Source organism: Canis lupus, chromosome 2 (assembly GCF_003254725.2).
Source record: "Canis lupus dingo isolate Sandy chromosome 2, ASM325472v2, whole genome shotgun sequence".
NCBI classification, from domain to species: domain Eukaryota; kingdom Metazoa; phylum Chordata; class Mammalia; order Carnivora; family Canidae; genus Canis; species Canis lupus.
This window is the reverse complement of record NC_064244.1, coordinates 80,154,221-80,171,582: the sequence shown is the minus strand read 5'-3', so window position 1 is coordinate 80,171,582 and position 17,362 is coordinate 80,154,221. Positions and strand designations below refer to the sequence as shown.

The window sequence follows — 17,362 nt, the reverse complement described above, 5'->3', positions numbered from 1 at the left end:
TCTGCCTGTGTCTCTGCCTCTCTCTCTCTGTCTCTTATGAATGAATAAGTAAAATCTTAAAAAAAAAAAAAAGAAGGACCCTCACCCAAGCAACAGCTCACCTGGCGGCCGAGCCAGGCTGATAAAGCAGCATCCCTGGGTGTCTCCTGGGGGCTCCGCAGAACCTTGGGCATCTTCTGTGGGGACTCTCCCGGCTGGGTGGCAGTAGGTCAACCACCTGTATGTGTGTTGGGGGGTAGGGGTCCTCCCCCAAGTCCCTCTAGAACCGCCTTACCCCAGGGGCCCAAGGACACACCTTTCCCCAGAGACCAGGCCAAGTTCATCCAGGTGAATCCACCACTTTAATGTCTGCAGAGAACCTTCAGGGAGGTGGGAGAGGGGTGCAAGGAAGGGGGCAGGGGCACCAGGGAGCAGGTGCAGAGAGTGAGGGACGGACAGACGCTCCAAAGACAGAGATCCTTGTGAAGGGAGCTGAGGAGCAGACACTTAGCTACCAGAGAGGTGGTCCCACCTCCGATGGGAGACACAAACACGGAGGGAGGGGAGGACAGGGCCCCGGGCTCAAGGCAGGGTCCCCGGGGCCCCACTCCAAGTGGGTCTCCCAGGTCCTTCTGTGACTGGCTGTCCGCTGCGGGCTCCCCCGGGCAGCTTGCCCTGTGCCTGCTGAGGGTCCTGGAGCTCAGGGAGGACAGAAACCCTGCAGGGGAAGGTGCTCGCTGGGGCCAGGTGAACAAAGAAGGGGGATTATGGCTCCCACTGCCGGGGCAGGTCCCCGGAGGCACAGAATGGTCCGCAAGGAGTGCTGGCCCCCGTCCCCACCGCACCCACCCTCTGCCTGCCCTGAGGGGCCAAGAAACACCAAGCCCGGACCCCAATGTCCTGATCTGCCTGGGCTGCCCACCGGGCAGGGTCACAGTATGAAGAGGCTCTGGGGCATACAGCCCCCTCCTCAGTTATAGAACACCTCGTCCTCCTCCTCCTCCGAGAGGGAGATGCTGTCCACCGAGGGGAGGGAGCCCTGCAGACGGGCCCCACCCTCAGGCCCCGGGGCTCGAGGCAGCCGCTGCCCATGCTGCGGTTCGGGGCTGGGGGGCTGGGTGCCCACAGCTGGTGTGATGGGGGGCTCGTCGGGTGAGGGCCAGCCATCGGGGGAGAGGCCAGGGGAAGAGAAGGCCAGAAGACTGTCATCCTGCGATGGGCCGCTCAGAAGACTGTCCTGAAGGTAGACGCTCTCCAGGTCTGGAAAGGCAAAGGGAGGAGTAGAGGGGTGTGAGGCACGGAGCCCCAGGCCCTACTCCTCACCCTCTCCTGGTGAGTGAGAGAAAGTGGGGGGTGGAAGGCCGGCCTCCCAGGCCTGCTGTGTCACTGCCGAGCTGTGTGGCCTCAGAAAAGTCGCTGAACCTCTCTGAGCCTGTTTCTCCCTGGGGGCTACAGGGGTGGTGGAGTGAGGGCCCGGTGAAGCCCTCAGGAGTAACCTGGAGCTCCAGAAAGGTGGTCCGTTGTGCCTGGTATGAAGGTTCAGATCCTGGCTCTGAGGGGCGCCTGGGGGGCTCAGTGGTTGAGCGTCTGCCTTTGGCTCAGGTCGTGACCCCGGGGTCCTGGGATCGAGTCCTGCATCGGGGTCCCTGCAGGGCACCTGCTTCTCCCTCTGCCTACGTCTCTGCCTCTTTCTCTGTGTCTCTCATGAATAAATAAGTTTTTGAAAAATGGAGATCATAACAGGGCCTACTTCTTAGAGGTGTGAGGAGGATGAAGTGAAATGGCAACTGTAAAACACGTAACACGGTGAGCACTTAGTTCCTGACCTGTTATCATGCCTACGGCGCCCCGTGGGCAATGGGCAGGGCAAGGCTCCCCAGGCCCATCCCACAGATGCAGAAACCAAGGCTGAAGGGCGGGGGGGGGGGGGGGGGGCTTGTCTGAGGTCACAGTGCATCCGGTGGCTGGCACCCCCCCACCTGCTCTGCTCCACCCACCCTGCCCCGGCGCCCACCCAGGCGGTACCCTGGAGCTGGACGATGTCCTGAGGGCTGTTCTCGGGGTGCAGCTCCTCGTCGTCCAGCGAGGACCAGGCGCTCAGCGTGGCTTCTGTGATAGCAAACTGCTCAGCAACCCCTGGGGGTGGGTGGGTGGGGACAGCGAGACACAGCTCAGTGGGGACACAGCAGGGTGCCGGGGGCACCCTCAGCACCTCCACGGGCTGGCCCCGACCACCTCGCGCTCAGCCGGGCAGTCCATCCGGGCCCACCCAGCGCCCCGGCCACCCCACGGCACTGATTTGCTCTACCTCGACAACGCCCGTGTGGCGACCCTCGGTCCCCTAAGAACCAGAGTCCCAGCCAATCCCCGTCCCCAGGCTCCCCTGCCCCCACCCGCGGACCTGCGGCAAAACGGGCCTCGCGCAGCTCATCCGGCAGGCAGCAGTAATGCTCGTCGTCGGCGGGGGACAGCTCCCAGCCGGACCGCTGGGCACGCCAGCCCTTCCACTCGATGAGGTGGGCCACACGGCCACGCGCCATGGCCGTGGGCTTTGTGATGTGGTCCTTGATGCTCTGCACCACCCCTGCGAGCACGGAGGGCAGCGAGTGACTGCACTGACACCAAACCCAGCCCCGGGCCCCACCTCCCCTGCCCCGGGCCCCCCGGTACCTCAGCCCCATCTCGTGGCCTGTACCCCACAACCATTCAGCGCTCGTACTCACCCAATGCCCTGTGTCCTCACAGCCTCATACCTATGGAGCCCTGACTCTATGCAAGTCCTCCTGCCCAACCGATGCCCGGGCTCACTTTGGGCTTGACCCACCCCGAGCCCCAAGGCCCCACCTCACTTAGGGGCTCCCCACCCCTGTGGAAGCCCCAGGCCCTCCCAACATCCTGCTCTCAGGCAACGGTCCCCTCCACTGGTGACTCTTCCCAGACCTGCCACACCGCTCATTCCCTTCTGTCCCAGAAGTTCCCTTCAAGGATCCACTTGAGATCCCCCCAGCCCTCTCCCTTTATCCATGAATTAACACGTTCTGAGGAAGCACCCCTTGTGCCAAGGCCAGTGCCAGCTCTGCTGAGGGGGAGACCTGTGTGGGATGCAGCAGACCGGGAAGGCTTCCTGGAAGAGGTGGACTGGGGTTAAGCCTTACAGGTAGGTTGGTAGGCTTGTAGGTACACTGGACAGATGGAGGCAAGCCTGGAGGCTATTTCAGAGATGAGACGAGGAGGAAGGCATGGCGGATTCGGGCATGGTTCCAGGACCGCCAGGGCTGAGACGGCGGGGCGGGGGGGCGCTAAGACTGGGGTGACAGAAGAGGCCGGGGAGCCCCTCGGGGGTGACACTTAGGGCTGAGAGAGCCAAGCTGAGGACTCGAGTTTTCCTTCTAGCAATGGGGAGCCATGGCAGGGTAATGAGCACGAGCATGACAGGTTAGATCTGTTGTCGAGGAAGAGCATCCTATGAGGGGATGGGGCCAAGGATGAAGATGGGGCTCCATCAGGCACCCCTGGGGGGATCCAGCCAGAGAGGAGGCAGAGGCTGGGCAGTGGGGAGGCGGGCCCGAGGGGCTCTCGGGGGTAGGCCGCCTGGATGTGGACGCGGACCCAGAGGGCCGTCAGGCTTCAGTGTCTCTCCCCGGGGAGATGTGAGCCTGAGGTATGTGCAACAGGGTGTGAGCAGAGCCGGCCGGCCGAGAATGGCCTGGAAGGGGTGCTGTGGGTGACCCGGGGCAGAGGCTATGGTGGCCCCCGAGCCCCCTCTGCTGGCCCGCGTGCCCACCTCCCAGCAGGTGCCACTGCCTCCGGCCTGCAGCCCTCTCCGGAGCCTTGCCCTTAGCTGCCGGGAGCGGCCTCACTAGAGAGCCCGGGGGGCGGGAGAGCCGATGGCAGGTGACAGCCACACAGCCGCCAGCCTCCACGCCTCCGGCTGCAGTTCAGCTCTGCGCCCCCACAGCGAGGGACGAGGGTGGGCCGTGCTAACGCCAAGGCGGGAGGGGGCAGTGGAGCCTACCCACAAGGGACGAGGTGGCCAGAGCCGCCACGTTGTAGTTGCTGGAGCAGGACCTGGAGTCGGACAGGTAGCCGTTGGTGGTCTGGAAGCACCTCTGCGGGCAGGAGAGGAGGGGTGAGGAGGGTGGAGCAGACCCGCCAGATGCCACCTCCCCGCCACTACCATCCCCAGGAGGCCCCCTCCCCAGGGGGCCTGCCCACTCCACAGGCCCGACCCCCCCACCCCGCTGCTGCCACCAGGGCCGCCCCCCCCATGGCACCGCAGACCGATGGGCGATGGTGTCAGCTGCGGCTGACAGACGGGGGTGGGCAACGTGCACTGACCTGCCAAGGATCCCAACAGAAATCCATCTGTTTGTCCTAAAACAAGAGGAGAAAGAGGGTCAGGCAGGGCCTGGCACCCAGTGCCAGCAGCTGGCACACGTCCCGGAGCCCCGGGGGGGTGGCATGGGCCAGCCCTCTGCTACTCCCTGAGGCCCTGGGTCTGGCTCCTCATGGGTCCTGCCCTGACGTTCCCTTCTCATGCAGACAAAGACGTGCGGCAGGGGATGGGCCATGGCGCCTCTGCCAGGAAGGCAGAGGGGACGGGGGTAGATTAGATCTGGGTTCGAGTTCTGACTCTGCCCTTTCTACCTGGGTATTCTTACACTAGTGCCTTAGCTGCTCTGAGCATCCGTTTCTTCCTCCGTAAAACGATGATAAATGCCATTTATCTCAGGGGTTGTGGTGAAGCAAATGACATAACGTGGGCAAAGCGTCTAGCATAACACCTCGCGTGTGGCATGTGCTCAAAAAAAAAAATAATTATATGAACCAGTAGGTTTAAGCCACAACCTCTGGGGGTGGGGGTGGAAACGACACACCCCAGGAGGATATGAGGCCCCTCACCAGCTCTTCCTGATACATATGGAAAAAGAATGCCACTCTTGGGGAGCCTGGCGGGCTCAGTCGGTAGAGCACGTGGCTCTTGATCTTAGGGTTGTGAGTTTGAGTCCCATGTTGGGTGCAGAAATGACTTAAATAAATAAACTTAAAAAAAAAAAAAAAAAGGACGTCTAGGTGGCTCAGTGGTTGACCGTCTGCCTTTGGCTCAGGGTGTGATCCTGGAGTCCCGGGATCGAGTCCTGCATCGGGCTCCCTGCATGGAGCCTGCTTCTCCCTCTGCCTGTGTCTCTACCTCTTTCTGTGTCATAAATAATAATAAATAAATAAATAAATAAATAAATAAATAAATAAATAAATAATAAAAAGAGAGAAAGAGAGAGAGAATGCCACTCCTTTACCCTCCAGAGGGCAGGGCAGGCTGCTAAGGGGTGGTGGGCTGGTCAGGGAACTTGTTATCTGCAAAGCTGAGTTAATTTGGGTGAAAAGACCTCGAAGGTAGGATTCTTCTGAACAAGCCTGGTCCAGTCCCTGGATGCCCAGCCCGATTCAGACCTTCATCCACATGCATACCACACATCAGGGACTCTAATCCCACACCAAGTAGCCCACGAGGGAAAACTGGAAGAGTCTGGGCTCCCCGTGGAACAGTGTAGGGGACATCCCAGGAATCAGGGCCCAGGCAGGGGTGAGGGTGAGGAGCAAGAGGGACCAGTTACCTTGCCAGTGACATGGTCTGGAGCAATAGTAGGATGGTGCCCGGAGGGCAAGTCCGGGTTCAGGGGGTCCGTGCCCTGCGGCATGGGACAGTCCTTGTGGGCACTTGTGAACAGATCTGGAAAAACGACGACAGGAGGAACTCAGAAAAAAACAAACAAACAAAAAAACCATACTTTCCTCCTTATGAAGCTAGTTCAGGCCAGCCCCGAGGGATGGGCACTACTTTGTTGTCACCTGATGAAACAGGGTGTCGTCGTGTAGAAAAGAGACCCAAGCCCACGGCACGTGAGGCGTCCAGCCAGATCTGCCCCTGCCTGGTGCCCTCAGTGGGAGTCCTTCCCCCGCGGCCTGTTCTCCATTTTCTTTAATTCTAGCACCCCCTGGGCCAGCCACGACCACCTGGCCCAGCCTACAAGCTCTCCTCCACAGATGCCCTCGACTCCCAGCCCCGTCTGGTCTCACCCTCTGCCGGCCCCCAGCCCGGGCTGCATGTCGCTGGCCTCACACGGGACGTGGTCGGGGATCCTTCTACACGGCTCCAGGCCCCGCTGTTTGCTTCCCGCCAGGCTGCCTACCCGCGCGGCTCTCCTTCTCAAACCCCTGGGGGACGGGGAGCAGCACCCTGCCTGCACCTGCTGCTGGCTGCTCTCCCTCCCTCACTGAGATCCAGAAGCTTCCACAGGCCTCGCCCCACTTTCCCACCTCAAATCATCGCCCTGGCCGCATTTTGCCCAGACCATCTGCTTTCCCTCCTGTGACAAAGGAAGAACTGTCCCTACTCCATCCAAGACCAGCTCCCCTCGCCCTGGCGGCCCCCCCAGCCTGGCCTGCCTCCCCCCACCACTGCCCTGCACTCTCTCTCCTCTCCTCTGCCCGTCTGCTGTGTCTCCCTCTCGGTCACCAGCGTGGTGGCCGTAGTGTTTCTCCAGTTGGGGCTCTTGCCAGCATCCCTGCTCCCCCGACGCCCACCATCGAGCCCCCCACCACTGGGTCAGCGCCCGGCACCCAAACAGCCCTAGCATCTCCCATCCCTTAGAGACCTCCCAGCCCCTGCTTCCCCCCCAGCTCCGTCCGTGCCCGCTCCTCTGCCCGCTTCCAGGCCACACTTAGGGAGACTCGTGTCCGACCTCTGCTTTCTCCTCCACCCTCTCCGGGCAGCCTTTCCTGAGACAGCCTTGGCTCACGTGGCCAAGCCCAGGGGTGACTTCTCGGGTCTCCTCACTGGCTTCTCAGCATCCCTGGGACACTGCGCCTCCCCCCCTCCTCCCCTCCAGCCCGCCCATCTCAGGGCTCCCCCACCCCTTCTCTGCTCCAGCCTGGCCCCTTCTCATCTCGGGGTCCCTCCCAGGACACCTGACCCAAGTGCAGCCGATGCCCACGTTTATACCCGCAGCCCTCACTGAATTGCCAGGATGCCCGAGAGCCTCTCAAGGAAACCCGGGCCCATCTTCCTCCACTTCTCCGATTTTAGAAAATGATGCAACAGCCCACCCAGCTGCACCAACCAAACATCCAGTTTTCTCTCACTGCTGCCTTTCCCCCCACCAGCAAGTCCTGCTGGCTCTGTCCGGGACCTCCATTCTAGCTTAGCCCTCTCCATCCCCACCACGGCTCCCCACGGCGGGGTGGGGGTACCACCCTCTCGCCTGGCCCACTCTCCACCCTCCCTCCGCACAGGGATGCTACAGGTCTGACTGCATCTTTGCTGAAAACCCGCCACTGGCTTCCTTCCATTGCACTGGAGGCGGGGAGCCGGCCCTCGGCAGGGCCTTCAGGGGCCTGCACGCCAGCCTGCCTGCTGTGCCCGCCACTCTGGCCTCCCTGCTGCTCCTCAAATTGTTCTTTGTCCTTTCCATCCCCAGATCTTCCTGAACCGTGTCATTCAGGTCTCAGCTCCAGGTCCCCTCCTCGGAGAGGCCCTCCCTGCCCCAGTCTCTCCCCATCACCGACAAGCCTCCTTTACAGCAGCCAGCGCTCCCGGACAGTTTTGTACTGACGTGGCCAGTCCCTCCTCACACGGTGCAGGTGAGGCCATGAGAACGGAGACCATGGCAGCCGGGTGGCGCAGCGGTTTAGCGCCGCCTTCAGCCCAGGGTGTGATCCTAGAGACCCGGGATCGAGTCCCATGTCAGGCTCCCTGCGTGGAGGCTGCTTCTCCCTCTGCCTGTGTCTCTGCCTCTCTCTGTGTCTCTCATAAATAAATGAATAAAATCCTTAAAAAAAAAAAGAGGAAGGAATTCATGGCTCAGCTTTCTAGATGGGAAACTGAGGCCCAGACGGGGATTCACCAGCTGGAGGCATCCAGCTGCACACGGCCAGTAGCTGGAAGTCAGGGTCTGAGCCCAGTTACTCTGGTGCTGAGGCTCACTCTCCTCCAAAGCACAAAAGGAGTTTTGAGGAGTTCTGTGGGGGCTCCGGGGCCGCACAGGAGAGCTAATGGGGGGAAGCTAATGGGAGGGGGGGAAGGAGAGGGATGTTGTGGGCAGGGGAGCTAATGGGGTGGGTGCCAGGAGAGGGGTGTCACAGAACCGTGGAGTCTGGGCTGTGAGGAGCAGGGAGGCGAGGCCTCGGCAAGACCCGGGTCCCAGTCCCAACACCCTTCTTTGGTTTCAACGACCAGGAGGAAGCCAAGGCCAGGGAGTCTCTGTAGGCTGAGGCCAGGTGTCAGGAGCCCCCGAGGCAGGGCTGGGCGCTCGTGGGTGGGCCGTGGGTGCTGGGCTGAAGCGCCAGCTGAGGGGTCTTGCGGAGGTGTCAGCGGGAGGGGAGGACGGGGCGCCGCTGAGCCCCATGTGCTCGGATCCCTGTCCTGTCCTGTGCACCCACAGCCCCCCCCCCAGTCCTTCGCTCCCACCTGGCGGCACCTGGGGCCCTTTCCAGGGGAGCCGGAGCTGAATGAATGCTGCCCTCTGCAGAGACCGGAGGGGGGACCCCAGACCCCTGGCTTGGGGTTGGAACCCAGAGTCCCCCACTCAGGCCGCCTCGTCTGTCCCGCTCTCCGCTCCTCTCCTGGTTCCCTCCAGCAGACCTCCCTCACGTCCCCGTTGTACCCCAACCCTCACTTCGGGCTCTGCTCCCGAGACAAGGGGGGAGGCTCTGGTGCCAGGTCGCCCCGTTCGGATGCCGCTGCCCTTCACTTCCTGCGGGACCTTGGCTGACCGCTCCGAGCCTCCATTTCTTTATCTGTGAAGTGGGCAGTGGCCTATACTTGTTCTCCAGGTCCTGCCTGCCTCCCAGGGCCCCGAACAGAACAACTGCCGAGGGTGGGGGGGAGCAGACTCCCTCCCGGAGACGGCTGCCACAGGCTCTGCTACCCCACCTCCCACCGTCCCTCTGACTCGACCAATTGCCCCCCAAGAGCCAAGTGAGGGGCTCTCGGAGACTCCCCTGCAGAGATCTGGGACGTCTGCAAAGGAGGGGCGAGCATCCCCCAGCCCCGGGTGGATGTCACGAACCCCGAGAGCAGCCTGCCCTCCCTCCCCCTGCACGGCAAGGACTGTGAGTTTCTCCAGGGTCAACAGGACACTGAGAAAGGTGCTTCCTACGAGGGCCGCCTGCAGGGCAAGGGGACCCCAGCCCCTAGAGGCTGGAGGGTGAGCAACTTTAGGGGGCATGGGAGTTGGGCAGGGGAGAGAAGAGGTTGAAGCAGGTCAGATCTCCCATGACAGGGGTTCGGCCATGGGCAGGCCCCCCAAATGGCCCCTTAGGAGAACTCACACATACTAACCTGGCACCTGTGCCCCCCTGCCTTGCACTCCAGCCACACAAATCACTCAGATGCACCCAGCAGACTCCTGCCTCAGGGCCTTTGCACTGGTTGTTCCTGTCCTCTAGCTCCAACTCTCTCCTCCCACAAAGCCACAGGTTCACTCCCTCACCATATTCAGGTCTTCGCTCAAATGTCAGAACCTTCTTGAGGCCTCCAGCCACCTTGTCTAATGGTACCCATCTTTTCCTACCCCCTGATTTTGTCGCATTCCTTTTGAAAAAAAAAAAGGATTTTATTTATTTAACAGAGAGAGAGAGAGAGAGGGAGGGAGCGCACAAGTAGGAGGAGTGGAAAAAGGGGAAACAGGCTACCCACTGAGCAGAGAGCACAACAGGAGACTTGATCCCAAGACCCCAGGATCATGACCCGAGCCCAAGGCAGATGCTTAACCAACTCAGCCACCTAGGCGCCACGTCATTCCTTCTTTATGATGCCCGTCAGCACACGTTATGTGTCCGTTTCCTTGTTCACCATCTCTCACTAGACCATGAGCTCTCTGAGGGCTGGTCCTTGTCAGCTTTATTTGCCACCAGAGCCCTAGCACCTGCCACGGGGCCTGGCATGTTGCTCATTAAATTTTCCCTCAACACTGAGCCAGTGGCAGCCAAGAGAGACCACCAGAGCTCCAGATAAATAAACATATCTCGGCTGGGGTCCCTGGGTGGCTCAGGTCAGGATCCCAGGGTCCTGGGATTGAGCCCCACATCGGGCTCCCTGCTCAGCGGGGAGCCCGCTTCTCCCTCTGCCTCTCCCCCTGCTTGTGCTCACGCTCGCCTGCTCGCTGTCTCTAATAAATAAATAAAATCTTAAAAAAAAATCTTGGCCACTTTTTCTCAAGCTCCTCATGCCAGACCCCAACATGTCAGAGGGGAGGGAGGCCAGCAGGGGATAAAGCCGACTGTGGCCAGTCCTGGTGGGAGGCCCGAAGGGAACACTCAGCAGGATGTGAGGTGGAAGTCTCCATCCACATCGGACCGGACTCAGGATCCCTAAGGGACTGGAGAGTTCTGAGACTGGCCTGCAGACTTACAGCCCAGCAGGTGCAGGAGGTCTGGATGAGCCTGTCTGAAACCAGAATGTTCCAGGTCCCTCAGAGGAGGTGTTGAGGTCGGGGGCGCCTCCTTCAGTGGCTCATGCAAGCCACTTACGAGCTCATGTGATTGAAAAACACAATAGAAATGAACAGAAAATACCAGAACCTAAAGAGGAGTCAGGTCAAGTGTTGTTTCAGGAAACTTAGGTTTAGACGGCGCAGGCATGCACGTGCCGGCAGGGGTGTGCACACACACATCTGCGGTAAGAGTGTCCTAAGTGTGTGCTGGGTCGTGGTGCGAAATACGTGTATTCCTCACGGGCTGGAGTCAAAAACGTTTGAAAGTCACCCCTCCTCGGATTCCAGCAGGCGTACGCAGGGGCCGGCCGAGCTGCTGGCGACAGGCTGTCCCCAGGAACCCTGAGAGGTGCTGGAATATTTCTAGGGCCCCTGGGTCCCCGGAGGACCGCAGGCCGCGGAGCAGGGGAGCTCAGCGCGGAGGCGGCTGGGAGGCGGTGTCACAGGCCAAGGCCCAGAGCGGACATGACTTGAACAAGGTCACTGGCCAAGGTGGACTTCGGGGGACTCCTGGCACTGAGCCCCCTCTCCGCCTTTCCTGCCCCGCCCCCTGCCTCAGTTGGGGTGCAGGGGCCTCCGCCAAAGCCGCCTGCTCCCCCTGAGGACTTGGGCCCCGTGATGTCACAGGCTGGTTGCCATGGAGACGTCAGGTAATGGAGCAGCCCAGGGTGAAATCACAGGCTGCTCTTCGCCCAGCTGGGACTGGCGGCCACGTCACCAGCAGCAACTGGAAAAACACAGTGTTTCATGTGGGGTGGGGGCTGGGGCCGGCCTGAGGGGACCCCTGGCCACTGCTACTGGGGCGCCTCCTTCCTCCCCAGTCCACACGCTACTCCAGCGACCTCGAGGCCTGAGACCCCTTCTCCGACCTGCCCCCTCCCCCGCCTCCCCTGGCCACAGCAGTGACAGGCCTCTGGTTGCCCTGGCAACTTGGAGGGGCCATCGGGATCCTTCAAGGAGAGGAGCGTCCTCCAGACGTCTCCTCCGTCCCTCTGCCTTCAAGCAGAGCTCTCTTCTGCCTACCAAGGATGCTCCCTGCTTCTCACACCAGCTCCTCAATCTGCTTTCTAGAGTCCAACCACCCAGACAGTTCCTCCTGAGCTCTAACCTCAGCCCTCTCGCTGCAAAGCTCCCACCCTGGTTTCCTCTGCTTGCTCCTAGGATGAGCCTGCAGCTCTAGCTGTTCTTTGGTGCCCAAGTCCCAGCCCGTTAGTTAGTCACTGTGGTTGCCGTCTGCCCCCAGAGTGTCCCCCGGGGCTCTGCACCCCAGGAGGGCAGAGAGGGCCCAGGGTTAACCCTGTCCTTTCCCAGCAGCCCAGAGAGGGTACACTCCCTCTTGAAGGCACAGAGTAACAGAGCAGCAGCCTGGGCCCAAACCCCTCGCCCTGCCCCTCCCTGGACAGCCGCAGGCCTCCCCTCGAAGCTTCTCAGGACCCCTGTGGCCGCCTCCTCCAGCCAGCCAGCCGCTCCCCTGGTGTGTGCTGCCGCCCGCCCGCTGAGCTCCAGGCCCCGGCCCTGCCTCCGGGGAGAACACAGCGGGCCCAGTGCTCCCTCTGCAGCCCCTGCCCCGGGTCTAATCCCGGCTTTTTACTGCCACCCAGGACCCCGGCACACGCTGTGGCCCGTGCGCTGTCACCCGGGAGATGGGAAGGGCTGCCGGGGCGGAAGCACCTGCCACAGCAGGCACTCTAAACCGCAGCTGCTCCGACCCTCTCCGCCCCCAGACCCGCTCCTCCTTCTAGACCTCAGGGACAGATCGTGGTCACCCCTGCTCTGACCTCTGGTCCCGCCCCTGGGGCTAGAGCTCACCCTGGGGGCTCTGCAGAGGGAGGCCACCAAGAGTGAGCCCTTGGCCTCTCTGCCCGGTGAGTCACTGCCATGACAGCAGGCTGTCCCTCTGAGCTGGGCAGAGGCCCAGCCTCAAGTACCCTCCGGGTCCCCGGGATGTTTGTTTATAGGCCACCAGGGCCACAGCGGTAACTTCATCAGTGAGTTGATGCAGCACAAGGGGGCCCGTTTCTATCCCCAACCAAGGTTAGAGGGAGACAATGGGCCCTTCTCCAGGACCTTCCACACACCTCAGCTCCTTTCTATGTCCTCCACCATCCCGTGGCTCTGTCTCTGTGGTGAGCTATCCTCGAGCCCATCCTGCTCCCGCCTCACCTCCTCCAGGCAGCCTGCCCGGATTGGCCTCAGCTGTACTAGGCTACCAGCAGTGTGAATGAGCAAAGTCTGGCCTGCAATGATCTGCTGCTACTATTTATTGAATACCTACTATGTGCCAGGCACCGTCCTCGGCCTTTTCATCCATTATCTCTCGTTTAACCCTCACCAAAACCCTGCAAAGTAGGTCTCATTATGCCCATTTTACAGATGGGGAAACTGAGGCTCAGAGACATCAAACCACTCCTCCAAGGTCACCAGCTAATAAGTGGCAGAGATGGGGTTCAAACCTAAACTAGTCTGAAATCCCAAAGCTTGCGCTCAAACCACTGACCAGCGCTGACCTCCTCAGGCTGTTTTTCTGTGCATGCGTCCACGTCCCTGTCCTGCATCCCCCATTAGACTACTCGGGCAGGATTGTGTCTCTCTCCTCAGACAGTGAGCTCCCAGAGGGCAAGGCCCCATCTGCTCTTTCCTTGGTCTCCCCTAGTGCCCATGTCAGGTCACTCACTCACTGGCTCTGCAGGGGCCAAGGTGAGACAGTGCTGGGGGAGTGGGAGGGGGTCAGGGTCAGAGGCCCTGGTTACCGGGCGGTGGCAGGGGGGCTCTGCCCAGACCCTTCAGAGCTGGAGGCTTCTCCCAGAGCAAAGAGGTGTCTGACCTTGCAGAAGAAAGACCTCGGTCCCCAATTTCTGCCCTCATAAGCCCTGAGGCCCAGTGCACTGAGACTCCCTCGGTGAGGCCAGAAGGCCAGTGGGTTGGCTGGAGGACAAGGCTGGGACAGGCGGGCCCAGGGGGGCCAGAGGAGAGGCTCCAGCGCCAGGGCATGGGGTGGACCCCGGGAGCCCCGGGGGCTGGAGAGACAGGTGTAGATATTAACTTCCCCTGTTCCGTACACCAGTGTCACCAGCGGTGGCGGCAAAGCCCCGACCAGATACCAACCACAGGAGTTATTTCAGAGGGTTGCTTTTTTTAAGCAATGGTCACGCACTCAGCGCCTCTCTCACGCAGGGCACATCAGAAAGCAAAGGACAGGGGCTCCCCACTCAGGCGCTGGGCTAACACGGACTTGCCTGAATTCAAATTCTGCCTCTCTGTGTCCTGGCTGTGTGACCTCAGGTAAGACTCTTGCGTCTCTGGGCCCCACATCCCAGGGTTGAATGAGGACGAACTAGGTCAGAAGAGTAAAGGCTCAGCCTGGCTTAGGATAAGCGCCCCACAAACAGTAGCTTAAAAGTAGATGATGAATGGGGCGCCTGGGTGGCTCAGTCCGGTAAGCGGCTGACTCTTGATGGTGACTCAGGTCATGATCTCAGGGTCCGGAGACTGAGCCCGGCACTTGGCTCTGCGCTCAGCACGGAGCCTGCTGAGCCCTCTCCCTCCCCCTCTGCTCCTCCTCCTGCTCTCTCTCTCTCTCTCATCTCTCAAATAAATAAAATCTCTTTTTAAAAAAAGTAAATGATGAACAGAAAATAGCTCCTGGAAACAGCACGTGTTGCCTTACTCTGGTCCCATCACTTCCCCCAAGCCCTCGGCAGCTCGAGTGCGGGCCATGAGGCACCCATGAGGCAGGATGGGGCTGGAAGCCTCTGGAGCCTCCCCTTTCCCAGCCAAGAAGTCCTCGCTTAGCTGTCTGCACAGAAGGGTGATAACAAAACATTTTAAATGAAAGAAACAGCTAACATTTAAGAGTGCTTACGACGTGCCAGGCACCGGTCTGAGTGCTTTACAGGAATTAAGTCATTCAATCCCTGCCCTCAACCCTAGGGCATTTATACGGGTATTGGTCCCATTTTACAGATGAGAACACTGTAACACATTCAAGGTTAAGCAACTTGCTGAGGTCAGAGTGAGTGAATGGGTGGGGGGGGAACCTAGGCTGGCTGGAGCAAGAGTCTGTACCCCTAGCCTCTCAGGCCTGGCACAGAGCAGCAAACTGCTGCCCCATGCTGGCACGGGGAGGCTCTCCCAGGTGTGGCCTGTGGCTGGGGCTTGGGGCCTGGCTAGGGCGGCCCCAGCTACGTGCAGGCTCTGGGCTCGGTATGGGCATCAGCATGAGGCTCGCAATCCCTGGCTTGGCTTCAGGGCTGCGTACCAGGCAAAGGGGGGCGTTTGCAGAAAGGGGTGGTTGTTAGCACTGGGTGCAAGTGTGGAGAGCGGGCCTAGAAGCCTGCAGCTGGAGAGGAGGGGGTCAGGCGCCCGGCTACGGGCTGGGGGCGCCGGGCTGGGGGCGCCGTGCAGAGGCTAGGGGCACAGCCTCAGCTTTTTTCAGGTCACTCAGCTTCCCCTCTGCTTCCCCACTTGTAATTTGAGCACCATGACAGTACCTACCCCAATTTAGCTAGTTGTACCTAAAATGTTCCAACCAGCACCTGGTAAGCGCTCTGGGAGTATTAGTGACCATTAGAGGGGGGGTGTGACCTCCACTTAGTGGCTCAGTCCCTGAGACCATGGTTGTCCTCTGCTCTATGCTCTCGTCCCTTCTTTACCATTACCTAACTTGCCTGCTGCATGTTGAGACTGTAAGTGTCACCCCCTCAGGAGGGGGACAAGGTTAGAATACACAACTAGATCTGGAGGTGCCACTCGGGCAGCCGAGTCACAGAAGGACGGGGGAAGAAAGTCCATCTTTAGTCTGCATGACCTCAACCAGGCACAGCGGAGGGTGCCAGCCCCGTGGAGGGGGGTGTCCGAGGACCCGAGGACCAGTCTGACCTTGGCAGGCCCCTCTTCCTCCCTGGCCCCTGTACTGTTGTTCAGTGGGTCTGCGGCTCACAGGGCTGGGGCCCCTGCACTGGATGGCCAAGTGACGGGGAAGGGACACAGTCACCAAGGAAACACCCCATCCCAGATCCCTGACACCCAGAGCCTGCCCAGAGCCTTTGGGTTTCTTTTTTCTTTTTTAGCCTTTGGGTTTCTGCAGACACATTGAGAGCCTGTCAGTCCTGAAGAACCCTAAATACTCTTCCTTCTTAAAACTCCTTTCCCCTTTGGCAAGCTGTCGGCCTCACAAGGGCACACGCTATGCTGGACTTGTCCTCACTAGATGCCCAGCATGCACACAGTAGGTGAGGTGTTAACATCAGCTTAATGAATGAATAAGTGAATGAACCTCCCAGGAACTAACTCCCACCCACAATTCCAGCCCTGACACCCTCCTGAGACATCCCAAGCTGCTTACCTGAATGTCCCACATGGACTGATGTGCCCCCTTAGAGGGCAGAGGATGGAGAGAAGGGTGCTATGCTCCTTCCCCAGCATCCCCCAGCACAAGCCCCCACCTCCACCCCAGGGCCCGCGCAGCCCTTCCCCAAGGTCTATTCATTCCTCTACAACTAAGTTTTGGGGGGTGTCAGGTGGGATGACAGCCCCCAGGCCCTGTGGATGGGGTCGGTGGGATTGCAGAGCTGGAGCCAAAGCCTCAGTCACCTGCACCACCCCCTGCTCTGAGTAGGAGCCAGTCTTACTCCAACTCCTGGGGTACCACCTTGGGAAGGGCAGGAAGAGAGCAGAGGTGCCAGGGCGAGGCAGCTTTTAAAGCTCAGAAGCAGAAAGAAAGAAAGGCCCAGGGGTTGCCTAGACATTAGCTTTCTCCATCCCTTCCGGTCCCCTGACCAAGGATGGGGGGTGGGGTGAGGAGTTAGGGATGAGGGTGGGGGAAGGGACACCTTTTTTATAACCTGTTCATCTCCTTTAACCCCCTCCTGTCGATGAGGTTCAGGGGCTCTGCAGACAGGGCATGGGGTAAGGGGGACAGGAGCGGGGGCGCTGAGCTGGTCGGGCCTGGGTCTGGGGGGAGTGCGAAGGGCAGTCGGCTGGCTCTCCCGGTGCTGCCAACCGCCCTCCCGAGGAGCCGAGGCGCGGAGCAACCGGGAGCCTCCCTCCCCCTCCCCCCTTCCTCTCCCGAGCACGCGGCAGGGGGCGTGGGACCGCTCGGGCGGTCGGAAGCGACCCCGCTCCGTGCCACCCGCCTGGGTGTGGCCCCAAGCCGGCCTGGAGACGCGGCGACCTCCCCCACCTCCCCCATGCCCTCCCTCTGCGCGGCCCCCCCGTCCTCCCGGGGGCACCGTGTCCCCTGGGGCTCGGTGGGGGGGTGCGGGCGGGGCAGGCCGGGTCGCCCCCCGCCCCCGCCCCCGCCGGCCCCCTCACCTCGCGACACGCAGGAGCCCATCACGGGGCCGCGGGGCCGGGCCGCTGCGCCTCGGGTGCGTCGGGCCGCGGGGCGCTCATGTCTCCGCGGGGCCGGGGCTCAGGCGCGGCGCCGGCGCGGCGGGCGGGCAGGGGCAGGGGCCGGGGCAGGGGCCGGGCAGGGGCCGGGGCAGGGGCTGGGGCCGGGGCCGGGGCTCCGCTCGTCGTCCCTGCCGCCGCCGCCTCCCGCGCTGCGCCCGCTCCTGCCAGCCGCGGGCAGCACGGAGGGCGGGGGGGCCCGGGGGAGCGCTCGCCCCGAGCCCCGGAGCCCGAGCCGCGCGCAGCCGCCCCGCCCCTTCCCCGGCCCCCGGCGCCGCCCGCCGCGCGCACCTGTGGCCGCAGCCCGGGCTCGGGGGCGGGGTCAGCGGGGGGGGACCAGGGAGGGGGTGGGGTCAGCCCGGCTCTGGGGGCAGGAGGGGAGGGGGGCGGGGGGGGACCGGGTGGGGGTGGGGTCAGCGGGGCTGGGGGGACCGGGAGGGGGAGGGGCGGGGTCCGCGGGGCGGGGGCGGGACTTGGGGCGGTGCGCGGAGCGGCGCAGT

The 17,362-nt window shown here is 61.7% G+C and overlaps 1 protein-coding gene across 4 annotated transcripts; it reads right to left on the bottom strand.

The window, feature by feature from the left end:
- Positions 1 to 322: 322 nt before the first annotated feature.
- Positions 323 to 16,936, bottom strand: FAM131C (family with sequence similarity 131 member C). Of its 4 annotated transcripts, XM_025447187.3 has the most exons (8): positions 15,817 to 16,531; positions 13,709 to 13,806; positions 5,595 to 5,710; positions 4,318 to 4,353; positions 3,995 to 4,088; positions 2,381 to 2,563; positions 2,005 to 2,115; positions 323 to 1,239 (listed from the first exon to the last, which is right to left on the bottom strand). In XM_025447187.3, the coding sequence occupies exons 1-8, from the start codon at positions 15,894 to 15,896 to the stop codon at positions 950 to 952; spliced, it is 1,008 nt and encodes a 335-aa protein (XP_025302972.3). In that variant the 5' UTR covers positions 15,897 to 16,531; the 3' UTR covers positions 323 to 949. The 4 variants fall into 4 exon arrangements, with proteins under 4 accessions (XP_025302972.3, XP_025302973.3, XP_025302976.3 ...); XM_025447188.3 differs by lacking the exons at positions 13,709 to 13,806; positions 15,817 to 16,531 and adding an exon at positions 16,785 to 16,936; XM_025447191.3 differs by lacking the exon at positions 13,709 to 13,806 and having other exon boundaries at positions 16,316 to 16,528.
- Between the last annotated feature and the right edge of the window lie 426 nt (positions 16,937 to 17,362).